The 27,953-nt window shown below is 47.4% G+C and overlaps 1 protein-coding gene across 1 annotated transcript in view; it reads left to right on the top strand.

Moving 5' to 3' along the window:
- The first annotated feature begins 8,961 nt into the window (after nt 1-8,961).
- The window catches only part of LOC144120391 (gonadotropin-releasing hormone receptor-like), a 656,327-nt gene continuing 637,335 nt past the window's right edge, over nt 8,962-27,953 (top strand). Inside the window, exon 1 of the mRNA XM_077652739.1 lies at nt 8,962-9,456. Within this exon, the coding sequence (XP_077508865.1) occupies nt 8,962-9,456 (495 nt within the window). The remainder of the gene's footprint in view (nt 9,457-27,953) is intronic.

The following is a 27,953-nucleotide window of genomic DNA, read 5'->3' as shown; positions in this document are numbered from 1 at the left end:
CGGAGTTGGGCTCGAGCGGTTGCTGGCAGAAGCTGCACGCCGTCGGGCTTCGGCGCTGAAGGCCCTCTTGGCGAACGATGTCGTCCTGAGCGTGCTTCTTCCGTACTGCTTGTCCATTTTTATATCCTCTTCTCCACACTCCCTAGGGTGAGCACGCCCACGCCGGAGGGGAAGGAGGGGGGGGGGGGCTAGGGCTTTCACTTGGGCGCACAAACATACCACCGCACTTATTGTCTCGCCCCCCTCACGTGTTGAGTCCGAGGGAAAGAAGGTTGTCTTCGCGGTAGCGCATAGCGTCGGCTGTGGTACGGCGCGCTCTGGCCCGCTGACAGTTCCCTTGTCCTGGAATGTGCTCGGGAGGGCCGCCCCTGGAACCGCCACGCCAATTGGGGAGGATAAAGCCTGTTTCCCCGCGGCGGCGGCGGCGGGTCCGGTTGGGTCCGGTTGGGCTTAAACCCCTTCGTTCTGGTTGTCACTCTCAACGAGCATGGCTGGGTAATTGATGATGCCTGTCATCTGGGTCTCCGTCTACGCCGCGCCGTCGAACGTGGAACCTCGTAGCACACACAAGGAATGTACCTCGTAGTACACACAAGGAATGTACCTCGTAGCACACAAGGAATGTCACACTCGCTCACCCTCCAGAAGAATGTTCTCCGAACATTTGAGTCCCTGCAGCTCCCCTTGTCTTTCTGAATCGCCTCGCACAGTGCGTCCGACAAAACACTTTTCGCTGCACTCAACACCACTGCACAACACCATATGCCTCCGCTGTCATAACTGGCGTCTCCAGGGGCAGCACTGATCTTCTTTTACAGATAAACATGAAACTCAGCACCCAAGCCTCTCCTTTCTAGTCGAAACTGGACGAAATAAATTTACCACAGTTACAAAGGAGCTCCCACTTCTAGCACGATCACGGCACAGACAAAAATATAGATAACGAAAGGAAGTAGGGCAGGTTCTGCATGCGCTCCGCATGCTCTCCTGTGAAGGTGTTACTTAATGACAGAAAGGTTGAACTACTAACTCCGATAACTTAACACATACGCATATAGCAATGTTATGAGCTGCGGCATTACACAATTCTGACCAGTTCACAACTCCGCTCTGTTTACACCATTAGTCCGACTTAGCTTTCCGATTTCGCAGCGGATATCGGCCTTCATGTGTCATACTAAGTAAGTCTGTGACCCTTTGTCTGCTTTGGGACTCGCGAGGGCTCGTGGCAGGAGCCTCTCCTGGCGTTATCTGCGCGGCAACCTCGCGCGCTTCTTCTTCTAGCAATGCATGAAGTAAATCCGGTGGCATTCTGGCCGTCACCTCTGGCGCCTGCCGAACAAATGCAGGAGAGGGCGTTTCTTGCGAACTATCTGCGCGCTCCGCTTCACTTCTGTCCCCATCAAAATCCGCGCTTTCCCTTTCCTCATTTCGTGAATACTGAACCGGTGCCGACTTGAGGCGATTTGCGTGTATCCTTATCAAGCGCCGGTTCACGTCTCGGACTCTGAAGTTTACCGGAGAAAGCTTCTCGACAACCTCGCACGGTCCTCTCCACTTCGTCTGGAACTTACGAGCTAGCCCAGTCTGCCTTTGGCAGTTTTCAATGTACACGCTGTCCCCCACATTAAACGGCGCGTCTCTAGCACTGCGATCGTGCACCTCCTTCCTGCGCTTCGCCGCTTTCTTTAAGGCCTCCTTTGCGATGTCCCTCGCCACTTGCAAGCGCGATTCTAGCTCCACCTTATAGTCGTCCAGTGAAGCGTATGGGACACCACGGGGGCCCTCTGGCACTTCACTAGGCTGGTCCGGGTCTCGGCAGTAGAGAAGAAAGAATGGCGATTCGCCCGTGCTCTCGTGTGCTGCGGAATTGTAGGCAAACATTGCATACGGGAGCCACAAGTCCCAGTCCCGCTGGTCGCGCGAAACAAAATGCGACAGGAACCCGGCCACGGTTTGGTTCAGTCGCTCCACCGCGCCGTTGCAAGCCGGATGGTACGGTGTTGTCTGCTTCTTAGCGATCTTAAGCAGCTCGCAAACTCTCCTCATTAGCTGCGACACGAAGTTCGTTCCCCGATCTGTCAAGAGTTGCCTCGGGGGTCCATGTCGGAGCGCGATCTGTTCGACAAATGCTCTTGCAACCGTGTCTGCCTTCTAATCTGGGAGTGCTACCGCTTCCGCGTATTTTGAAAGGTGATCGACAAATACTAAAATGTACTTGTTTCCGGAAGTGGTCGTGGGCAATGGGCCCATTATGTCCATACCTGTCCGCTCGAAGGGAGCCGAAACCTCAGAGAACGGCTGAATTGGAGCTGGTCTTCGTCCCATGGGTGTTTTTCTTTCGAGACAGGAATGACACTTCGCACAGTAGTCTCTAACATCTTGTCGCATGCCACTCCAAAAGTACAAACGCTCCACACGCCTGCGTGTCTTCGCTACGCCAAAATGACCGGCGCATGGCGCATCGTGAAACGCGCGAAGAACCCTTTCTGTCCACGACCGAGGTATGACGACTCTCTCCCAAGCGGTTTTCTCTGGTCTCCCTTTCCTGGTTGGCCTCGTGCGCTGACACAGGGTGCCGTCTTTGTCAATGAAATAACCTAGCTGTTCGGGGTGAGACGGTGCGCCCTCTAAGCTTTCGATTATTCGCTTCAGGTCAGGATCTTTGCACTGCTCTGTGCGTAATTCGGCGGGGTCGACTACGGGGACAAACTCATCTATAGCTGCCACAGCAGCTGTGCGGCTGAGTGCATCAGCATTCAGATGTGTCTTTCCTGACTTGTGCTCAACTTCAAAGCAGTATTCCTGCAGGTGTAGATTCCATCTAGCGAGTCGCGAGCTAGGGTCCCTGACACTCATCACCCATTTCAGAGGATGGCAGTCTGTGACTAGCTTGAATTTGCGGCCGTAAAGGTAGCATCTGAAGTGCTTTACTGCCCAGACAACGGCGAGGCACTCCCTTTCCGTAGCTCCGTAATTTTGCTCTGTGGGGCTCAGCTGTCGGCTAGCAAAAGCAACGGGATGTTCTTTTCCCTCGATAACCTGAGATAGCACGGCACCAACTGCGAACTTTGACGCATCTGTGGCCATAACGAAGGGCAAATTAAAATCCGGGTGGCGCAACAGCGGTGCACTCATTAGCTTCCTTTTCAGGGCCCCAAAAGCATTCTCCGCGTTTTCGTCCCAGCGAAAGGCGACATTTTTGGCTGTTAAGGCGGTGAGCGGCTTAGCGAGCTTGGCAAACTCCTCTATGTGTCTTCGGTAGTAACCGATCAGGCCGAGAAACTGCCGGACCTGGCGGACGCTAGTCGGGGATGGAAAATCCGAGACACACCTTAGTTTCTCAGGGTCCGGTCGCACGCCGTCAGCTGAAACAACGTGCCCGAGGTATTTACTCCCATTTGAGAGGCTTGAGGCACTGGAGGGCTTGAGAAAAAAAAAAGTCTGTATCTGAGGGAGCTCCCACTCCACAGCCGTCGCTCGGAGCAAGCATGCTGGCATTAGGAAGCGTCATTCCGACGTTTACGGGAGATAAGACAGGGGTTCCAATCTGCGATTTCTTTTCCATGCTAGAAGAGATTGGGAAAATGGGGGGATGGTCCGATGCTCAAATGCTGGGAATGGCGAGGTGTAAGATGGCAGGAGCTGCTCATGATTTTGCATGGCGAGACGAAAAAGTAAAATCCACAAAATCATTTGCGGAATTTAAGAAGCTCGCGTTTGAGCATTTCGACACTGAACCACGTCACGTGCGGGTACAGAGGTTCCGTGACGCCGGACAGATGGTAGGGGAGGACGTGCGAACGTTTGCGTCACGGCTTCAGCGCTTAGCGCGCGATACGTTAAGCAGGGAGGAGGAAGGAGACCAGCTAAAAAAGAAATACGCGGAGGATATACTTAAAGAGGAAATGACCGCTTTGTTCGTGGCTGGTCTGCAAGACCCTGTGCGCCGGTTCGTGCTCTCGCGCAAGCCGAGCAATTTCGACCAAGCCGTGGAGGCCGCATTGGATGAGGAACAAAATGAGGCGTTAACGACAGCCGCAGGGAGAGTACGCGTCATAGAGAGAGCGGTGCTCAATCCTGAGGTTGCTCTCTTGACAGAGCGGTTAGATCGCTTACAACAGCTGCTATCTCAGCAGGTAGAATGCCAGGTTGAAGCGCGCGCTCAACAGCGCCCATTCGCTGGAAACCGGAGACCGCCACAGAGCTACAGGCGCGGTATGCGAGATTTTGAAGAAATCGTATGCTTCGCTTGCCAGGGTCGCGGACACATCGCCAGGTTCTGCCAAAACGTGCGCCGTGGGGAGCCACAAAGAGAAGCAGGCGAGACACGCCCTAAGCAAGCCTACAGCGGGGCTCCAGATACGAAGACAACCTTCTTTCCCTCGGACTCAACACGTGAGGGGGGCGAGACAATAAGTGCGGTGGTATGTTTGTGCGCCCAAGTGAAAGCCCTAGCCCCCCCCTCCTTTCCCTCCGGCGTGGGCGTGCTCACCCTAGGGAGTGTGGAGAAGAGGATATAAAAATGGACAAGCAGTACGGAAGAAGCACGCTCAGGACGACATCGTTCGCCAAGAGGGCCTTCAGCGCCGAAGCCCGACGGCGTGCAGCTTCTGCAAGCAACCGCTCGAGCCCAACTCCGGAGCCACTCCATCGCCCCCATGAAGTCATCGGCACGTAAGCTCGGACGCCCCAGCCTCTGATGTATAATCTTAATCATGTGTAATTATTGAATATATCTGTTTGTTTAAACTGAGCCATACGGTGTCTCTTTGCCTCTCCGTCCCGTGTGGACCTGCGCATTATGGGGGTCATCACATTGGTGTCAGAAGTGGGGTCTCAAAAGCAAATGTCCTCTGAATGCTGTGACATTCATGACTTCAAAATTGTAATCAAAAGGGAATCACGGGACTGATTGTGGGACTTTTACCCCACTTCTGACACCAATGTGATGACCCCCATAATGCGCAGGTCCACACGGGACGGAGAGGCAAAGAGACACCGAATGGCTCAGTTTAAACAAACATATTCAATAATTACACATGATTAAGATTATACATCAGAGGCTGGGGCGTCCGAGCTTACGTGCCGACGACTTCATGGGGGCGATGGAGTGGCTCCGGAGTTGGGCTCGAGCGGTTGCTGGCAGAAGCTGCACGCCGTCGGGCTTCGGCGCTGAAGGCCCTCTTGGCGAACGATGTCGTCCTGAGCGTGCTTCTTCCGTACTGCTTGTCCATTTTTATATCCTCTTCTCCACACTCCCTAGGGTGAGCACGCCCACGCCGGAGGGGAAGGAGGGGGGGGGCTAGGGCTTTCACTTGGGCGCACAAACATACCACCGCACTTATTGTCTCGCCCCCCTCACGTGTTGAGTCCGAGGGAAAGAAGGTTGTCTTCGCGGTAGCGCATAGCGTCGGCTGTGGTACGGCGCGCTCTGGCCCGCTGACAGTTCCCTTGTCCTGGAATGTGCTCGGGAGGGCCGCCCCTGGAACCGCCACGCCAATTGGGGAGGATAAAGCCTGTTTCCCCGTGGCGGCGGCGGCGGGTCCGGTTGGGTCCGGTTGGGCTTAAACCCCTTCGTTCTGGTTGTCACTCTCAACGAGCATGGCTGGGTAATTGATGATGCCTGTCATCTGGGTCTCCGTCTACGCCGCGCCGTCGAACGTGGAACCTCGTAGCACACACAAGGAATGTACCTCGTAGCACACACAAGGAATGTACCTCGTAGCACACAAGGAATGTCACAACTAATCATAGCCTGGCAATGTCGGTAAGGGTACGGCTTCCGCGATTTTGACTAATATAATGTCCTCGTGATAACCTAAACCTATATAGCTCACTAACTAGGAGTATATTGAACTGTTTAAAAAGCTGAGAGGTAGATTGCAGGTACGGTACGTTAGCAATATTGCGTAGAAATTTCTTTTGTGTTATTAGTAACTTGTTTAGATTACCATCTGTGGTTGTGCCCCATACTTGAAATGAATAATTTAGGTAGGATGCCAACAGTGACTTGTATATGATTAACTTCACGCTCTCAGGTAAAAGACACCTGTTTTCATTTACTATCCCTATCGTACTGCTGAGTCTGTTCAACACAAAATTTACATGGTCGTCCCACGGCAAGTGTTCGGAAAAATGTACTCCAAGAACTTTAACGCACTGCATAATTTCAGTATTCGAAGGTTTAAATATTAAGTCAGTAATCATGGCGACCTGTTTACCTCTAGGTGGAAGAATTATTGGCTTTGTTTTTGTAGCATTAACTTTAGATAGTTATTTATTGCCCAGATATCTAACGCTCGCAAGACATCGTTTGCTTTTACAATTGCATCATCGACATTTGGAGAGGCAGTGTCATTACTTCCACATACTGGTGTCATCAGCTTAAAGAATAAATTTAGTTTCTGACACTATATTAACCAGGTCATTTATACACAGAATGAAAGCCAAAGGGCCCAAAATGCTACCCTGTGGGACGCCGGATACGATTTGCTTCTTGCTTGATACCAAATTGTTAACAGAAACAAACTGACACCTGTGAAAGGGACCCTTTCAACAAAGTGGAAGCCCACGAATGCCGTAGTACTCTAATTTTTCGACGAGAATGTTATGCTGGATATAATGAAATGCCTGAGTGAAGTCAACAAATACGCCTACAATTAATTGTTTTATCTCGAAATTGTGCAAAATATACTCTTTTTAATCCAGTAGTGCCAATTCAGTAGATCGGATCTTTCGAAAACCCTACTGCGAAGTTGTTATAATGATATGTTTATAGCAAAATGAATATAAATGGTTATGAATTATTTTTTCCAGGCATTTGGAAAACATGGAAAGGGTTGATATTAGCCTATAGTTGCTGAATTCATGCCTCGAAACCCATTTATAGACAGGTATTACACGTGCAACTTGCATTTCTGACGGAAATGTACCCAAGGATATGGGAAGATTGTAGATATAGACAAGCACGAGACTTCTTATATCAATAACATATTTAATCTGCCTTATCTGTACCCCGTTTGAATCACAAGCGTGATAGTTCTTGAGGCTTAAAATTATAGACTGCACTTCGTTTGTATCTGTGGGTTCTAAGTACTTGGTGGCAAACGAATCAGAAACAGCGATGTTATTTAAGAGCCTAAGCATGAACCGACAAATATGCTGCTGCGAGGCCCCATTCTCGCTAACTATCATATTGAAGGGTGCATAGGGTTTATGGGTTTTCACCGCGAAGAATATAGGCAAGGCGTTTACACTAGAGTCCACAAAAGCTCCAGCAAGGTTATGAAGTTACAAGGATTTACATAAGGCCACTGCCTTGTTGGTCTTGATACGGGTTGCGATGAAAGAAAGAAAGCGAACAGAACAGTGAGCCACGGCTTGACAAAATCAGAGTTCTGACGAGGAGGTGAGGTAGTTTAGCTCGGGAAATTTCGGAAGCCTTCTATATCAAAGCGAGAGGCGATATGTGTGTGAGCGCCACTTGTTTACCAGCATGCCAGCGCATTCACATTGCTTGAAACTCGACGACGAAATCTGCAATAATTTTTTGTTGTCATCTTGAACAGAATTTTTTGCAACCCAGCCCCCCCCCCCACTCTCCGTTTTCTTGATCTTTTCTTTCAATGGGCATAGATACGCATGCGCTCACTTTCGTCTTTCTTGCATGTTCAACGAACATACATGTCAATAAACATAGGTGGAGTCAGCGCCCGTGCTGTCATGACTGTGTACTGGTAAAAACATAGCGCTGTTCAAATTCTAGAAGAGCAAATGCATCAACAACTAGCCCCGCAACGTGTTTTATTAAGCCACGCCTGAACTTTGTATCATTGAGGTCCTTGAGCATCCACTATGGAAACGTACCCTGCGTGTGTGATGTTACCGTCTGCTTTCTACGGCACTTTTCGCTGTATCCGAGCAGCCGCATCCGCTAGCGGCGTTTAGGCAAATCGTGTACCCACAAACTACCGCTTCGAGAACGACCAAACTCGGAATACATACAGGCCCTAACCTTTTCATACCCAGCAATTCTGCACTTAAGCATTTTTGAGCACGAAACCGTTTATGAACGCAATAGTTTGATCTAAAGCAAGATTTCACTGCAACAATCAATATATCCGAAGATCATCCGCCGACAGTCCTGTATTTTTTTCAATTCACGTTTTTCCTGTTGTCAAAAGCGTTCCCTATTGGTTTTCTATGGCAGTCTTAACTGTTAGATGCGATCGCTGGAAACACATTTAAAGCAAGAATTTGCCACACATCAGAATAGTGGATCATTGCCTTCAATATTTCGATAACAGTGTCATTTAATTTTCCAATTTTCAAAATTTTTGCCCGAGAAAGCTAGACATGATTGAGTACGCAGATGTGCGCGTTCATCATTCGCGTCTAGTGAAACACATGCGGCGTGGCAACAGAGGAAACTCATCGAATTAAGGGCACCGTGTCCAATGTCTGTGTGCACTTTTTACTTTTCGCATGGCGGAAAAGCAACGTTTAGTGATGAGGCTGCTTTAGCTTTTCGTTGCGTCCTGCCCCTCTCGTGAGGTGGGTACGCCTTCATGTTGCACGCTTCTAACAAAATTTCGCCAGCGACAAAACACCGCCCGGTGCGCACGCTCGCGTCCCGCTCTCCACTATGAGCCGCGGGGAGAGGGCCCCGAGCGAGAAAGCTGGCCGTCGGTGCTGGTGGCGTCTCCGTGCGGCCAACGCCCGCAGCGGCGCCCCACGGCAGTCCGCGTTTCGCGCCACCACGGCTCCCGTCGGTTCCGTAGCGCGGCCTCGCTGCGCTGCTCTCTCAACGAGCGCGTCCTTCGAAAGGTGATGTTGCGGCACTGTGGCGCGAAAGGCAGCTCGGCGGTGTTACCCGACTCCTACCGCGAGACACCCCGCGCCGTGCCGTTTCCCGCGGGTGAATGCTGCGAGGAGATTCCCTGACTGCGGTCCGTCCCGATGGCGACATCGGCTGGCGGCCACAACGCCACCCAGGGACCCTGCGGGGAAGAAGAGTGCGCGTCCCCTCCTGCGCCGGTTTTCAAATCTTCCTCGCTTGTGCGCGTGGTGGTGCTCGCCGTCATCGGTGCCCTGTCCCTGGCAGGAAACGCGGCCACGCTGGCCTCCATATGGACCAACCGGCGACGCCGCTCATCCCTGTACCTGCTGCTGGCGCACCTGGCTGTGGCAGACTTGCTCGTGGCTTTCTTCTGCGTGCTGGCTGAGGCCGCGTGGACGTGGACCGTCCAGTGGAGGGCCGGCGACGCGGTCTGCAAGCTGGTCAAGTTCCTGCAGATGTTCGCCCTCTACCTGTCCACATTCATCCTGGTGGTGATCGCATTCGACAGGTTCGCAGCCATGCGCTTCCCCATGCGCCGCGCCAACGCCCGATGCATTGCGGCACGCATGGTCACCGCCGCCTGGAGCTCGGCCGCTCTGCTCAGCCTGCCACAGGTACACAACTATGCCTTGTAATAGACGCAGCGGGTTAAGTTACTTAGGAAGGGCGTGGCGCACATTCCGCTGTGTCGGCATGTACAGTTTCATGTAGATATATTCGTCGATTCAGTCTGCACATGCACATTCAAGTTACAGTGCACTGCCATGTGGGCCTGTTTCTCGCATCCCTGACGCAGCTTCGTGCGCGCTGCCGGGTGCCTGAAAAACACGGCCATTACGAGACGGCACAGAAATTCTAGATGCTGTTAGTCCCGCCGCGGTGGCTCAGCGGTTAGGGCGCTCAGCTACTGAGCCGGAGTTCCTGGGTTGGAAACCCGCTGCGGCGGCCGCGTTTCGATGAAGGCGAAATGCAAAAAGTGCCCGTGTTCTGTGTGATGTCAATGCACGTTAATGATCCCCAGGTGGTCTAAATTATTCCGGAGACCTCCACTATGGGACCTCTCTCTTTTTCTTCTTTCAATCCCACCTTCCTCCCTTCTCTTACGGCCCGGTTCGCGTGTCCATCGAGATTGTACACAATTACTCCAACATCTGAATTACCCCAAAACCAATTGTCTCTCCTAAACGAGCAGCGTTTGTCTTCGTTTGCGAAGTTCTAACGTTGTCCAGCGGTCCAACGGTAGCCGAAGGGCAGCGTCTCTATGGGCCCTTTTCATCAGTCCTAACCACGCGGAAAACAGCCCTGGTGTACCTCCGCCTTAGGCAGCATGTCGCAGCCACCAAGCACCCGCGTGGTGGCACCTGTTGGCAGTTGTCAGTGCGAGAGCACTTCAGAGCCAAAGTGAAGCGGAATATTTCAGAATTACGTTGTTCCGAAGGAGGCAGCATAAGGAATCCTCGGCGAAGTGACGCCCCCGTTTCTCTCTCCTTCTGTTTCACTCAACACTCACAGCAGTGGGGAGTAAATTGGAAGAGGCCCAGGAGACATTAGTACCTTGCATAGGATGCATTAATGCACATTCATTCGGGGAACATCCGCATTGCAATCTTAACAGATATTGCCAACAGGACACATAGAATTTAATATTATGGCTACATTTGTTACGGTGTGCATGAAAAAAAAGGAACAACGATGGCTTGCTCGGCTAAAATATCTGAAGAAAAAATAATCCATGATATATTAACGGCGTAGGACTTCGAAAAATACTAGATTTGCACAGTTCAGGGGAAGACACGCGGCAAATATTGACAATTTAAAAATAATTCGTGCAGAAACCGCTTTTATTGTTTTGGCGCAAAAAGGAATTGGTTGATTTTCTTGCTAACAACATAGGTACAGACACTTTCACTAATTTGATGTAATATCAGGGTGTTTATTTTGAAGGTCGGCAGTTTCATTGAGCAAGTGCTTGCGCGGCATTGAGTGCACATACCTTTTATTGAGTACTTGTTTTAACCTGTTCTCAGCGCGGAGACTTAAATATGACCTTCAGAAGCAGAGGCGCATATGTCTTAGGGTTTCAGGCAAACTGAATTGACAATCACATAATTCACACGTCACAGGTGATGGACAACGGTTTGCAGCGTTTGAACTCTAGAAAGCGTGCCCTTATATTGCATCGGCGACATAAGCACCATTAAAATGACGAGAATTAGTCCTAGTAGGTTGTTCATGATGGTTCAACGCGCTGGGTCGAATGTGACACATGTGTTTTTTATTGCATTCCGCTCTCCTGCGGAATGAAGTATGTTGGCCAAACGGGCCGTTGCATAAAGAAATGCCTAAGCGAGCACCCTAAAAACTAACTCCATCACGCATTCGGGAAAGCTGGCGACTCATTGTCATATCTGCAAGAAATGCAAGCCTCTGTTCCAAAGAAACGCGATCATTTCGCATTCCAGTGACAAAACAGAAAGAGAGATCGCTGAAGCTTTTGAAATCAAATCCTCCGGGGCCGAAAGGTGTATCAGCAATGCGTGTTTGTCGTCTGAGAAAAAAATTGGACCTGCTTACGTTATCGCGATGAATGTGTTGTGTGGATCTGATTACGATTGCTCATACCAGTATCTGTTTTGTTTTTTTTTGTTTGCGATTGATGACTCGTACGTGTTGTGTATAAAAGATCACTTGTTTGCACCATTAAAACCAGTGGTAAGCTCGAGCTCTGTGTCGTTGTGTCTTCTCGTTCTGTAAAAAGTTAAGCGCGTTGAACCATCGTCAGCACCACAGAAGATATTTCTTTCCTTTGCTTTGTTGTGTGTTCTCTAAAGGGACAATGATAACTGCTGCTTTCACTTTCTCTTATTAAGAAAGCAACAGTCAGTTGTGTGTTGCTCTCTTGGTGTTTGTTAGATAGCAAAATACGCATTTACTGCTGAAAACTGAGTGTGAAAGCCTTGCCTGTCTGTTTATGAATTTCATTTCGCCGTCACTTTTTTTTTTGAATTTCGCCGTCACTTTTTGCTCCCTATTCTGCATGGGGTTTCTGGCGGCTCAATCTTCTGGAGGCTCTACACGGGTTGAAGCCTTCTGGGGGTTTCACGTAAGCGGTGAGTAGAGGTGGATGCAGGGGCGGGTGAGGGCTCCTCTTGCATCTCGTGGGAAGAGCCTTCTATAGGCTGGAGGAGGGGGTGGTAGGAGATGGGGATAAGCGGTCCGTCTGGAGTTGTGACCTGCAGGGCGAGGTTCACTCATTTACTCTCACACGTTGACGGCGCAACGATCGACAAGGTGAAGGTGGGTGGAGGGAAGCCTTTAGTGGTGGGCATCTGGAGGTTGGGTGAGTAGTGGGCTCTCCTAATGGACAGTGTGAAAATGCGCTGGGACGGGGGGCTCCTCTCGTGTGCTTTCTGGAGGCGTCTTTCTGGAGGTGTAAGATTCGACGAAGGTCGGTGAGCGGATGGTGGGTTGTGATTTAGGAGGCGGGAGCTTCTCTCCTTTCCTTTGCCGTTGCACGCCGACGCTGAGCAATTGAGCAATGAGACTATTGCAGCTGCCGCATTAAAATAGCACTTTTTTCAGGCAGCTAAAGGGCCTCTGAAACAGCTTCTCAGGAGAGTACATGAACTCGCTCATCCACGATATTCTCTCGGCATGAAATCCTGAGCCAAATAATACACTTCTACCCACAATCGTGCGCTAAAGTTGGCGAGTCTTCTACAGCGACTTTTTTCTATCCTATGTAGCGCTGTTATTTATAGTGTCATGAGCAAACTGGCCCGGCTAATTCCACTTTTGGCTCTTCACCCATTTGGACGAGCAGGAGCTGGAGCTCAGGGTCCGAGCTGCGCAGGAGGGTCTCCCGGGTATCTCTATTGTCTATATTGTGTGTATCCCCGGGAGAGTACGGCCATTCCCATATTATGTGGTCGAGGGTCCCACAAAGATTACATTTATCGCTCCTGGCCTCGGGGAATATGTGGTTCGCCATAACCGGGTGCGGATACGTGTAAGTTTGCAGTCGCCTCCACGTTGCTGCCGGTCTGTTGTCTACTTCCGGGTCTAGGCGGGGGGGGGGGGGGGGTACCAGTATACGCTCCAATTTATAATGCAGCGTGATCTCCTCATATTTGAGCATGCGTTCTCCGCTCCCTCGGTCATCTAGGGGCCCTGTAGTGGCTCAGCGCTAGAGATCTCGAGTCAGCTCGTGGGCGGCCTTGTTGCCTGGGACGGCTTCGTGCGCCGGAGTTCAAATTATTTAAATTTTCCAATCCAACTTTTTCTGGCCTAGGATTCTGGCCGCTAAGGGCGAGATCCTTCCCTTGCTAAAATTTTTTTATGGCAGTTCTGCTGTCACTGATGACAAACTTCGCTTTCATTGCAACGCAAGCTGACGAGATCGCAATTTCGTTGGCAGCTTCTGTGCTCCGCCCGCGCAAATTGGCAGCTGTCCCGGGATTGCCGCGGCCGCTGACGACCGTTGCCATCGTAAAACCACCACGTCCCGCCGCGTCTACATAGGCCACCTCATGTTCCAAAATTTTGCCGAATTTAATTTCTAATGCCTCGGCTCGTTTTTGCCTCCAGCGTTTGTTATATTCCGGGTCCACGTTTTTGGCAGGAGAGGAATCATCAGATTTTGTCTGACTTCGCTATCTACCTCCACCTTCTGCGTGGGACCCTATCCGGTTTTATTCCATATTTGTTGAGAATGGCTCTTCCTGTCCTCGTGGTGCTGTCTCTCTATTTGAGAGGTTCGCACCGCCTCCTTCAATTCAGCCCATGTGTTGTGTACCTCTAGAGCCACCAGTCTCTCTGTGGATCTGCACATTGGCAGACGAGGCGCTCTTTTTACGCATTTTCTCATTAGAGACTCAATCTTTTCTTTTTGCACCGCTTTCAAATCTAGATACGGCGTTACGTAGCTCACTCGGCTGAAGATTTACGCCTGTACCGGTTTAATCGAACTTTTTTCCTTAAACCCTCGGCCCCTGCTGACCACTCGCTGTTGGGTGTGGGCCTCGGGAGTCATACCCTGACGGGACCACAGGTCAGGAACAACGCTTGCTCCGACCACCGCCACCACCACCAGGACAGGACTGCCGACGAGTTAAAGGAGTTGGGTGATGGGAGAAGGATTACAAGAGGTTTATTTCCATTTTTAAAGTCAGAGATCAGAAGTGAGTTTCTCTCCGAAGAGAGGATTTTAAGGTAGGATCATAATGGAGGATGCAAAAAGAGGATGGAGGAGGATGATTCACTGCACTCGCCGTCCAGTTTGATACAGTTCTTCGTCCCTAGATTCCCCAGGTTGAGGACGCCCTCGCCAGGGTGGGAGTGGCCTCAAACTTGCATTCTCGCGCACAAACACGCACCACCGCACATAGGGACACGCCCCCGTCACATGTCGCACCGGGGAGAGAGGAGGATGCCGTTGGGATGTTTTCCGGCCAGGTGAAAGTTCCCACGTGGTTTGGCACCTGTTTCTTCATTCGAAGAATCCGGCATCCAAGGCCGGAACCCCAGGTCGGCCTACTTGAACGCCAAAGTGGTTGTGCCATTAGCGAGGCCGGCGAAGGTATCGGACGACGACCGCCGTATTCCCAGCTGATCGTCCTCTACCGGGACCGAGGCCGCATTAGTTCCCCCCAACTTAGTCACGACTAGAGTCACTAAACAAAAGTTAGAGTACCGACCCTGTAGCACGGCGGTAAGCAGGGGCGGCCATTTTGGTGTTTATCATTGTTGTCAGATTGCCGCTTCTGCGACCTCGCCGCTAACTTTGGCCCGACCATTTCGTAAACAACGCTGCTAGCCACCCTGACGCTGCGGCGGAAATCGTGCGGCTTGGAACCGCTCAGATGGAAAGGGTACAGCCGTTACCAACAGTTTATGTTTTCGTCATGGGGAGCCGCTCCTTGCATTATGAACTTAAATATTCCAGGTAATTGTTGATTATTCTGGGCAAATGTTTCTTGACTCTGCACAATCGGCCGTGCGCTGCTCGTATGCTTTATTATATATTGCGATCGGCGATCGCCTCCTCAGTAGAGGTTGTTGCTATAACACTCAATGCGTTGCCTTTTAAACTTCCTTTTATTTTGTAGGAGCTAATGTGTCAACACCGCGGCAGTATTGCTAATGGCTCAATGTAAGCAGCGGTCGAGTACAATGCTACTACGGTCATCTTCGCAGTTACTCCGAACTTTTGCAGCAGAAATATACGAGCGCTCCGGCTGAGGAATTCACGGTGATTAAGGCAAGGGTAACCCTGCTGGAGGTAAAATAACGCTGCGCGCGCTGCCGACTGCTTCAAACACCGGCTTAATCTTCAAGCGAACGGCAGCGAGCCGTCTGCACGCGTATTCGCAACTTGTAGCTGGTGTAACTCGATGGTCAGCACGCTTCCGGAGTACAGTAATCACTATAATTCCGTGAAACTTTGGGGGCTAGTTACAGGCGATGGCATAATCTTGCGGTACACTAACGCAGGCATTCATCTTTCAGCGTCGGTTTTCGTGCATGCAGCTGCTCGCCAGCTGATTTTCGGGAAGCACACAGCCGCTTGTGCTAGTCATAACTTGAAAAAAACCTTGCCACCCGACCGCAAATGCTTTCAAATTTCGGGAAAAATTGCTTATTAAAAACACGGAAAGGAACACAGCTCAGCACGCGCTGGGCCAGCCACATGCTTTTGATTTTATTTTTCGGGAGAAAGAGACAGCGAATTCTCAAGTGCATGCTTCACTGATGGTGGTTCTGGGCAGTATCCATACACGTATTTCATTCCAGATTGATTAAAAGAACCGCAAGGAAATTATGGGAAACCCTAGCATCTGGTGGCTGGAGTACCTCACTTAGGAATACTGGAAATAAAGTGCGGTATACTATTTCATAATAACAATGATGATGTGCTATTTGGTTTGAGTATAGCTTGGATACTTTTTCTGGTTTGTAACGCAGTGGACATGACCAAAAACTCAAGAGACTGTTCTCTGCAATTTCATTAAGCAGTTTTCATTTACTGAGACACGACTCTATAAAAAATACCCACTGTCAGGAGCCAAAAGCACTTAACGCATGAAAGCAGTGCTACCAAGTCGATATCCCAACAGAATATTTTTATTCACGAGATACCACCTTATATAAAATACAAATTCAATCAGTGTTGAAAACAATATGGACAAATGACAGCATGAACAAAGTGCAAGCCTTTTGAGAACACTGCACCTGCTACACAGTAAATGTTTCATATGCCTCGAGATAACAGGAACTAAAATGGCGGCAGATGACACCGTGTTAAAAAGAATATGGACAAATGACAGCATGAACTCTAAGTGAAAGCCTTTAAAGAACACTGCAGCTGCTACACCACAAATGCTTCATATGCCTCGAGACAACACGAACTAAAATGGCATCAGATGAAACCAAACTTCTGCATGGAATGAAGAAAGCAATTTTATACTTTTGCATGACAACGAAAAAAATGATTGCCATACGAACAGGCAACTGTTGCCTTTTTATTCCACTGCTGAACTTAAGACTATAGACCAGAATCTTCAGCGTTCTGTGGGCGCCGCCATTTTTCTTGCGACGGTAGCGCCGCGGTGCGAGCGTTGGCTGTGGACTGCGGGCACCGCGAATCGTTGCATTGGCGGAAGCAGGAACGGTAGCAATGGCTTGTTCTCCAGGCGGTCCGTTGACGCTTAAAATAGGTAAGTGTTTTTTTCTTTTCACTATGGTATTGTGTACGCATGACAAACGCTGTAGAACACGCATCGGGACGGTAGTAAAGTTTTGCGGTAGCGCGGCAGCAATGATGCCGGCGAATTTTGTATGCATTGCAATGGTTTTTGCGCGTCATAAAACGAAATGTTTTATTAGAGTACGCGTCCTGGCAAGTTCCCAGTCAGCATGATACAGCTGCATACCAAAGCTTTTGCCGCGACACGGCACTGTGTATCGGCGCTCCTTATTTTGATTTGCTTCAAGTAAATGTCTACCTGCTTATCGCTTAAAGGTACCGGTTTTTAGATACCTTTCTCATGTTCCTTAGGTGCCCCTTGCGGATCGGATCAAACTGGTAACGCTATGAAGGTTGTTTTTCTTCTTTGTTTATCGCCTTTGGAAGCTTGCCTTATCGCCTTGTTGGCTGCGCGAGACGTGAACAGAGCGCGCTCCTGTTAGGGATTAAGGATCGGATCGAGCTAAGAATGTCGCCGTGAAGTTCATTTGTATTTTTCGTTTACCTACTTCGGAAGCTTGTCTTACTGTTTTGTTGGCTGGGCGAGACCTGAGCAGGGCGCGCGTCTGCTTATTGTCCGAGATGCTTCTCTGTACTTTAAGCACCTTGTCAAAAAAGTTGGCTGCTAAATTGAGTGCAGCCGAGAGCGAAAGTCATTCTCCACCCGATGAGCGTGCAGTGCACTAGCCGCTATCGCGCCACCATCCTTTTAATGTCTGTTTGCGGGTTCATGCTCGGCCAATAAGCAGTTTGTCGTCAAAGCTTTGTTCTGTCTGCGTGTTTCCATGTATGATAATATTGCGATTAACTTTGCGCGTATTTTTTGTTTTGCTTCCTCACCGTAGGCGACCGGGTTCTGCCGCATCCTCTTTCCATCGCGGCCAACGAATGGAAAGAAGACATGAAGCTCTGGCCTTCCCTGCAAGAAAACCACATAACGTATTACCTGCTAAAAACAAAAGCTTGCGATCTGGAAGATGTCCAAGCCATCAAGAGTTTAGACTCGTACAACTTTGTAATTAGCGGAAAAGTGGGTCAGCTCCCCATTTACCAAGCTGACAAAGAGACTTCTTTTATTAAAGGGACAGTCTCACCCTCCCAATCTGATTCTGACCGACCGCACCAAGCATGGGTTTGCATGTCAAGCGATTGCCGCATTTTATCCGGGTCCTGCTCCTGCAAAGTCGGATTGACTGCCGTGTGCAGCCACGTCGGTGAGTACAGTTATCGGCAGTCTTAATGCGTCAGCGTTACAGCAGACGTTCGAAGGAAAAGCAGTGCGTGTTGTCAATAGCACGGAAATTTGAGCTAGTTGGTTCATGTGTTGACACTAGTTCAGAATTGGTCGAGAGGGTTGTCACATCACTAGTTGAGCAGCTGTGGAATGATAGTGACTAATGTTCAGTTAAATTGTGACTATGAGGCCATAACATGACTGAAATGATATAATGTAAATTAATTACGCTGAAAAGAAAATTCGGCTAATAATTGGGAATCGAGCCCATGACCCATGGGTTGAGTCAGACACGTTACTCCTATGCCATTGCAGCACGTTTGTCCAACGGTTAAAGGAGACATCGTGTGTCTTGTGGTGTCTAGTAGGACTACTGATGTGTGGTAATGAGTGTAATTAGAGGTACTAATTAAGGTACCTAATGACCATTAAATCTATTGCATTAGACATAGCCTTAAGGTGCAGCTTAAATGTCCCCTTAATTTTTGCACCGCCTTCTGTTCCTAGAGGTTGCTTAAACTACTTGTCTCATAGCTGCAGCTTGTTGTGTCAACCATAATATTTTATTGTACCTTAGGCACCCTTGAGTCTAGTGATGTGATCTAAGTGAACTGTAATCATTTATAACCTGCATGTGTTGCATGCAACCTCTCGGCTACCTCGGATAACGGCAGTTAACCATCATCATGCATTCCTGTTGCAGCTATGTTTCCATTTATTATCTATACCTTCTCCATAAAGCTATTTTGTTGGAAATTGACTCCTAGCTGCACAAAATGTCTGAGTAACATGCTATGCACATTTATATTTTTGCGCATGTATAAACAAGCTGCGTGGCCTGTACCTTCATGAAAAACTATGCTGGCTGTATATCTGCACCTTTTACGTGAAAAAGAAAAGAAGGTTGTGTAGAAGTGTGTGAGACTTATTAGGGACTCATCATTATTTATTGTCCCTTACGCGCCCTGGGTAGGGCATTACATAAGGGGGGAAGCAAGAAAGTATGTTCATGGTCATATTTTGATGCAATTAAAAGCAAACAAAAAGGCATGGTAATGTTATACATTACTATGGTACCATGCATATGCAAGTACAATGTGAATAGCAAATGAACGACCAGAACACTCATGTGATTCATGTCCACGTACGTTTATAAAACATTTTTACAAGCACAATATGCACAAAATAGTATACAGGTGCAGATATACGCTGCACGCACAGATAACTGAAAAGCCGAGGCGATGTTCATACGGGTAGATAAGAGGAAGGTTCTAAAGCGAGGGCGGTTATAATAGCGATTATGAATTAAGCCCATCCGTGATTTCTTTCTTTGATGAGCTAATGAGTCGAGGCCAGTGCAAAATTTTATGGCACTAAGGCTAAGCCGTGTATCACATGCTGAGCAAATGTAATGAGCAGCCCGATCCTGGATGCTTTGCAAGTAATTCAATTAGGTAATGCTGATGAGAGCTCCATGTTATGCAGCCAAATTGAAGTTTTGGTCTAATGTATTCCTCATAGGCGAGTTTTTGGATGTAACTGGGAGACAAAGAAAGTGAACGTGTAATGAAGCCAAGTTTTCCAGATGTACGTGTTAGCCGCGAGTTTTGGGATATGTTCAGACCAGTTCAGTTTGTTCGTGATAACACCACCTAGATATGTGCATGATTAAATGCGTGAAATAATGATGGTGTTTAAAGAGTATGAATAATTTAGGGTGGAATGCTTTCGGGACACTTGAATTTCTTTGTATTGCATCTTCTCTTCTGTAAGTATACTTCATAAATGTCTGTTCACTGTAAAGTAATTTAATGTATTTGAAGGTATAGTGAGTGCATTTTATAATAGACAGCAGTATTTCACATTGTTTTAGCGTAGTGTTTACATTTCCCTTTTCTTTTTAAGTGCTGCACACTTATTGTCGTGCCTTCCTTCGATTGAATGCAATTGTATATCCGTATCCTGTCTCATTCTGTACTACCTGTGTTTCCTGCCTGACATCCAAGCTTGAAGTATGTAATAAATAATCACGTCCACATCAAAAAAGGTTTCATCTTCACCGCCACTCAACCAGTGATCCTCGTGTTTGTTCTCCGAGCTCTGACCTGGGTCTGACCACTATAGAGTCACTTTCACATGCAGTAGCATTATTCATTGTAGCCAATAGAGTCACTTTCACATGCAGTAGCATTATCCATTGTAGCCACTGGTTGCTTTCAATTTTTTCTATCGGCTTTTTTTTTCATGTAACAAGGTGCGGTCCTCTGGAAGGTGGAATTTGCCAGCCGAAACGGCCTGACCAGACAGAGCTGCACTGACAAGAGTGCCATGTGGAATCAGGGCACGAAGAGAAATGTTAAGCCATCCCAAATAGATAGCATGGATTTTAAGATGCGAAAAGAATGCAAAGACATGGAGCATAAAAGGCAGAAGGTTAATACAAAACATTATGAGACCCATGAGCAATATGTGAGAGAGATGCAGCAGTCTGTAATAGCACCCCTTCTTGAGATAAAAGGGAGCCTTCTGCATCAGACTGTTGCCGCAAAAGTGTCGCCCGTTGTGCATGCCAAAAATATGTTAGGGAATGCAGCCCCTGAGCTCACTCATGGTCGACATGATGATGCCGACCTATTGGCGTGCAACACCTGCTCAATTTTTTTATAGTAAATGGGTATGTATTAAAGAGCAAATCAGGCTAAGGCTTATGGAGCTCACATGCCAGCAGACTGGGAAGCTTTGGGAAGCTAGCCGTAAGCTGCGCCTCACAGCTTCTAATGTGTCAAAGGTTCCACGGAAGAAAGAAACCCCACCAGATAAGTTTGTCACATCATGCCTTTTTAGCCAGTTTCGGGGCAACAAGGCGACAAGTCATGGACAGAGCTTCGAGCCTGTTGCCAGGCAGATGTTTGAGAACCACCGTGGTGTCCATGTTGAACGTTGTGGCACAGTTGTTAGCGCCACACATTCATTTTTGTCGGCAAGCCCTGATGGCTTAGTTGGCACAGACAGCATATTAGAAATTAAATGCCCGCATGCAGATAACTGTCTGCAGCTTGCAGACTCCAACAAGTACGATGTCAAGAAGGACTCGAATGGAGTCTACTACCTTGATAGGAAAGGAAAAAATGGATACTACTACCAGGTGCAGTTTGTTACGTTCTGCACAGAGCGTACACACTGCTACTTCTATGTGTGGTCAGCCATGAACTCTATTTTAGTTGAAGTGCCCTATGATGCAGATTTTGCTTGCCTTCATATTTCAGGGCTGTCAGAATTCTATTTCAGGCATTATTTGCCAAGGCTTGTTGATGCTGTTCACAGCAACAGCTTAGACATATCTGAATACAGGGCTATCACTACACCAGCAGAACAGACTGAACAATAAACACTGAATGACTGAGTTTTACTTTTTGTGTTTTGAGTTTTTTTATCACTGCTTGAGATGTTGATGCAAGGAAATATCACTGCAGCAAGCGGTGCATATCTATGTACAAAGTCTTGCAAATATGACCTCTAGCACTCATGTGGGTGCGCTTGAGGTCACAAAAACAAAGTTCTAGAGCATTTCTCAAACACTTCAAAGACCAAACAACACGGTGTGTAACCAAGAGGTACAGACACAAAATTTTTAACACAAAGTAGCGAATGATTTCTTTCATGGGTGTAAGGAGATGTCTTCTAGTAAGGTTCACTAACAGGCGTTGAGTGGAACATACGATTTTGCATGGTCTGATAAGCCGTTCGGCCTTTCCACTCGTATCCAGTGACGTCAAGGTGCACTTGCCCAATTACTGTGACGTTACCAAACTATGTGGTAGTTCACAGGGGCTACCAGTGCTTGCTGACGACACCGACGTCATCAGGAATGTAGTAGTAGTACATGTTGGCCAGTCGACTTCAACGTCAAGGTGCAGTTCAGTGCTGGCACTGACAGAGACAGAAGCTGCAGGTACAAAAGTGTTTATAATTATCAACTATCTGCACAAAACTTTTGAGCTCCTGTTCACCATTACTAGGCCCTAGGCCCATATGCGTCTTTCAAGGCAAAAAAACTGACACACGAAAACTTTGTGTCTGTACACCTTCAACATGCTGTAATGAAGTGCAATAAAATGGTGCACAATAGTCAAACACTCCATCCAGTCTTCTTTCACAGCATCAGAAATGTCTAGTGTGCCCTTCTGCTTGTCACGGAGTAATGGTGCCTTGAATGTGGCCTGTTTCATTCTCACTGTCATTTTCGTTCTCTTCCTCTTTGCCTTTTGGATCTGCTATTAGTGGCCCTTTCAGATTGCACAGCCCCGCACAAACTAGCACAATGCTGTTCATCAACTTCTTGTGATGAATAGGCAATGAATACTTGAGAATTCTGTACACTTTAATACGATTAATTGCACGTTCAACCTGAATTCTCAGGTGCGAGATCCGTCTTGCTGTAGTTGCTTCTCTTTCAGTAAACTGAAGCCTGCCTTTTGAGAAAGCCGGCGTGTTGAGCTTCACTCCCTTTTCCTTCATGGAAGTACTCAGACTAAAACCTCTGTCAGCCATGATTACGTGCCCTTCAGACAAGTTGTCAACAAAGCCAGAGTCTTCAACAATGAACTTATCTGATGCTCGTCCACCATATGTGCCAGATACAAACATTAAGAATCCACTTGGTGCAACTGCAACGAGGAACTTGACAGTGTCGCAGCCCTTGTAGGAGCTGTATGTCTGCCCTCTGGGATAAAGTTTCTTGGGCCGCTGCATGTACACATCAGTACAGTCTACAATAACAGTAGTGTCAGCATATTGACTCTTGGCAAACTGTTGTGGTATTGTTGCTAAAATTGTTTCCATTGGCAGCCATGCAACAATATTGGTCATAATGCCATGCAAAATGCCTATCATTTTGCGAAATATTCTTCCTGTTTGAGCCACAGATGCGCCAAATCTCAGGGCCAAGTCAAAATACAGTAGTCCTAATCGCAGTCGCATTAGTGTTAGCAGGACTTGGTCGCCAATGGTCATGTTTCCACAAACCTTACCATGATCAGCCCCTGTTGTCACGAGTTTCCTAAAGCCATCAAGCCCAAGACCCGTGTAAAAGTTGCACGCTGCCTCAGAAAGGTCCTCAGAAGCTGGTCTTGATGTGGTTTGTGTTTCTGAGCATTGAAATTTGGTTTCTGGAGCTGCATATGAGTGCTCAACATGTATGATGGAATATTGGTCTTCCCACTGAACACCCACACTGCAAACTTGCATCTCTGCTTGGCAACTCTTGTTACACTTTTGACTTGCTCTTCCTTCTTGAGTGGAAACAGGACTACGGCAGCTGAGGTCAAGGACACTGCTGTAGCCCTCATCCGAGTCTGAAGTCTACTGCAAATGGTCCGCTGTGTCCCAGGTTGAACTTGAGGCAGCAGATGCGGCTTGTGCAGGTGTCACTGCTGAGACAGGATGTTGTGTGGCCTGCACATAAAAATAAAACAAAGCATCGAAGGAAATTTCAGACATATAATGCGTTCATGCTATGCAAATTACGATTCATTTCTACCCCATTTAGGTGAGTTGATTGTTTGAGTGAGACAGCTCGACTACTTGGATGAAGACAAAGCAGAGACATATTACCTGGCTATCCATTATTTGCACCGATGCAGCCTTTGGCTGGAGGGTTCTCAGAATTGGCCTCCTTCCACGTGTCACCTATGTAAACGCACAGAGGGAGTATGGTCCATGTGAACTGCGAAGCTCGAGAACATGCTAACAATCCGGCATTCTTCCGATTTTCTCAGTATCCCACGTGCACAATCTTGAATTTTTAGATGTGGCTTGTTAATTGCAACCACGCGTTTTGAACCACAGCATGTCGGTAACTTTTCTAAATTACATCACAAAAAGCCGCCGCGGTGGCTCAGTGGTTATGGTACTCGGCTGCTGGCCCGAAAGACGCGGGTTTGATCCCGGCCGCAGCGGTCCAATTTTGATGGAAGCAAAATTCTAGAGGCCCGTGTGCTTTGCGATGTCACCAGGTGGTCGAAATTTCCGGAGACCTTCAACACGGTGTCCCTCATAGCCTGAGTCGCTTTGGGACGTTAAACCCCCATAAACCAAACTAAACGAGAATTACAGCACACTAAAACAAGCTTTGAAAAGTCTGTGTGTGTGTTGTGTCTGTGGCGCAGCGCAAGTAGTACGTTCTTGTCACTGGACGAAACGCCATGCACGAATCTCGAATGCGTCAACGTCAGTGTTTGCCGCGCCCATCCCTAAGTAATCGCTGACGTTAATAGCGAGTTTACAGCGCACCCGGTATCTGTTTGACGCAGCTTATCGCTGCGTTCATCGCTGCGTTCTGGCTCCGTAACGCGCATGCCTGTAATGGGTTGATAACGCCAATTGGCATATAGTTCAACGGTAAGACGGCTATCGGCAGCCTTGAGGTAGCAGTTAATGCCTAGCTCATTACGACCACGACTTCCAGCACACGGTACGAGGCGTTCTTGCGCACAGCAAGTTCGGTTGCGGGTAAAAGCAAGGCCTGAACACGCATCTCGCGTAAGAGCGCTTAGTATTCATCACGATTTCGAAACAGCCACTTCCACCTCATGAAAGCAGATGTGCACGACGTACTCACCTTTTTCGCGTAGCCAAGCTTAAGCATTGGGCACGGATTTATGGCGGTAGGTTTGCCGTCAATAAAATGAACGGAACAGACCTGTAATAAACGAAAAAAACGTGCAACGGCATCAGTGGCGCGGTGTCTCTCAGCAGAATGTTCACTGTCATAAGTGGAATAACACTTACACGTGCAAGTTTGCTTGGCTTGAAGTTCTTGCGGTTCAGGGCGATTTCCTATTCCCTACACTTCTCAGGCGCAGTCGGAAATCTGTGCAACGAGTACACGCCGCACATACACACACGCCTCTTGCACAGATGTTCGGCGCAGTTTTCATCCATCACAAGCTTGCGTTTACGTTGGTTGTTCTTGCAGCCAACGATGGCGCAGTGCCGCCCCGACGAGTAGTTTTATTTTATTTATTTATTTATTTATTTATTTATACATACTGCAGCGCAATTATATGCGCTATGGCAGGAGTGGGAAAACGCACAAAAATGCAAGGAAACAAAATGCAGCAAAATGTACAAAGTGAGCACTACAAAAAGTTAAAATCACAAATGAAATATCAAACAAGATAGGAACTGTTAACGACAGGGTAAGAATACACAGCTATTATGCGTCTTCAACGGCAGTTACAAAGTTTTGAAATGGACAAGAACGAATGGACCCGGGTAGAGAATTCCAGGCTTCTATTGAACGGGGAAAAAAAACTGAATTTGAACAAATTAGCATGCGCAAAATACGGTATCAAATTAAGCTCGTGATGACTTCTTGTAGATGATAATGGTGCAAAGTTAATGTAGTGGTTAGCTGACAGCCTTACTGATGAATTGACGACACAATGTAAGAATTTTAATGATTCAGTGTGGCGACGGACAGACAGCGTGGTTAAATTCAATGAGAGAAGTGTAGAAGATGGTGAGAAATCGCGATCATAACGATGACATATAAAACGCACAGCTTTCTTCTGGACTGCTTCTAACATGTTAATTTCGAATTGCTTGTACGGGTTCCACACTACAGCTGCGTAATCAAGAACAGGGCGGATTAGAGATTTATACGACAGTAGCTTTGTGTCTTTTGGTGAATTGGGTAGCGTGCGTCGTAGATAACCTAGTTTTTTTAGTGCTTTATTACATACGTAATCAATGTGTTTAGACCAAGACATGTTATGCGTGAATATGACACCAAGATATTTGTACTGCGAGACCCTATCCACCACACTGCCATTGAAAGAGTAACTAAAATGGGAAACGGAAGATTTGTTACAGAAAGACATGAGGACGGTTTTGTCGAAATTAATTCTCATTTGCCAGGTACTACACCAACTACAAAACATAGCAAATGACTCTTGGAGGTGACGATGATCATTAGGGCCATTAATTACTTCGTATAAAACGCAGTCATCAGCGTAAAGACGAATGTTAGAAGAAATGTTATGCGGCAAGTCATTTATATATATTAAAAACAGTAGTGGTCCAAGGACGGAGCCTTGAGGCACACCTGACGTTACATCAACAGCAGTAGAATGAGAAGAATTATAGGATACGAACTGGGAACGAGATGAGAGAAAGCTAGAAATACAATCAACCAAGTGAGGATTGTTTAGTATAGCATTTAGTTTAGCAAGAAGCTTGGAATGTAGAACAGTATCGAATGCTTTCGAGAAGTCTATAAAAATGGCATCAACTTGGTTACCGACATCGAGGTTATGTAATATATCATGAGCAAATTCTGTTAATTGTGTTACCGTACTAAAACCGCGCCTAAACCCATGCTGAAAGTTAGATAGCAAATTATTGGATTCAAGAAAAAGCATGATGTGTTTATGAATGATGTGTTCCAACATTTTGCATGACTGTGATGTCAATGAAATCGGTCTGTAGTTCGACAAGCACTGTCTATCACCAGATTTGAAAAGAGGGAGCACTTTGGCTAATTTCCAAGAAGAAGGAACTGTAGCGGATGATAAGGACTTGTTGAATATGATGGTCAGATATTTCGAAGACCACATGGAGTAACGAACCAGGAACGCATTATGTATTCCATCTGGGCCGGTACATTTCTTAACGTCGAGGTTTAATACAAGATTTAGGATGCCATCAGTGTTTATGACAGTATCACTGATTGCTGGAGAAGAAATTATATTAGTGAGTGGCGGAATGACGTTGTTATCCGGAACGAACACCGAGTTAAAATATTTGTTGAAAGCATCAGATATTACAGCAGGCTCACTGATGACGTCATTATCTAATCTGAACGAAGTGGATGAAGTGTCACGAGGTAAGATGGATGACCAAAATTTTCGGGGGTTAGTTCTTAACAGATCGCGCAGGTGGACACGAAAAAAGAAATCCTTGGCTATGCGCAACTTAAGATTAAGTTCTTTTTTTGCCTTGTGAAATCTTTCTAAGGTTATGGGATCGTTGCTTCTTCTCGAACGCCTTAGCCTACGAAGGCGACGAGATAAATGCAAAATGTCTCGAGTCATCCAAGGAACATTAGTATTTCTTTTCTTAGTTTTAATAGGAACAAAGCGTTGGACGCAATCCTTGACAAGACATTCAAAGTAATTAGTAAGCAAATTTACGTCGTGGCTTGCTGAGAAAGCAGAGAATGTATCGAAACGATCAGCTAAAACCTCAATAATGGAATGGTCGTCAGCACGAGTGAAGTAAGGAAAAGTAGTAAACAAATAGGGTGATTTTGAGACTGGACAAGAGAGTGAAACTAACAAGCCTTTATGGTCTGAGAGCCCATCAATTACTTCACAAGAGAAGTCATTTTGGGCCAATGTAGAGTTTAGAAAAACTAAGTCGAGGATGGAATTCAGCCTAGTAGCGCTAGAAACAACCTGAGTTAGTCCAAACAATAAGGAAATGTTTATTAGTTCTTTACAAATTGTAATGCCACGACCAAATGCAGACAACGATGGCCAGTGGATGCCAGGAGTGTTGAAGTCTCCCAAACAGATAAATCTTGATGAAGTAATGTTGATCTTGGTCATGAAATTTGCGACAGCGTGAAGGACATCAACGGAAGAACTAGGTGGACGATAAATAACACTGATTAGAATACTATAATTGTTTAGATAAACTTTGCACCACAAGGATTCTGTATCAGGGGGAGAAGGCAAAACTGAGAATCGTAAATCCGATCTGATAAGCAATGCCACACCGCCGCCGATACTGCAACTTCTGTCTAAGCGCACAGTAACAAAACATGGTGGGGTGAATTCGGAGTCATAAATTCCACTATGCAGCCAAGTCTCCGTTATGCCAATAATATGGGGGGAGTGAACAGAAATAAGGGACAGTAAATCTGGAAGTTTTTTAACAATGCTTTTTAACAATATTTAGAACAACTAGCTTATCAGGACGGCCAGAGCTAAGTCAGGGAGTCGATGATGCGGCAGTCAAGGACACAGGCGCAGAACAAGCAGGATCATTGTATGCTTTTACCAACGAGCTAGAACTTTCATCCCAATTGTAACGAACCTTGTCAATGAAGGCATGATCGAAACTTGACC

This window comes from Amblyomma americanum, chromosome 2 (genome assembly GCF_052857255.1).
Source record: "Amblyomma americanum isolate KBUSLIRL-KWMA chromosome 2, ASM5285725v1, whole genome shotgun sequence".
Lineage (NCBI taxonomy): Eukaryota > Metazoa > Arthropoda > Arachnida > Ixodida > Ixodidae > Amblyomma > Amblyomma americanum.
This window is presented reverse-complemented; position numbering and strand designations above follow the sequence as displayed.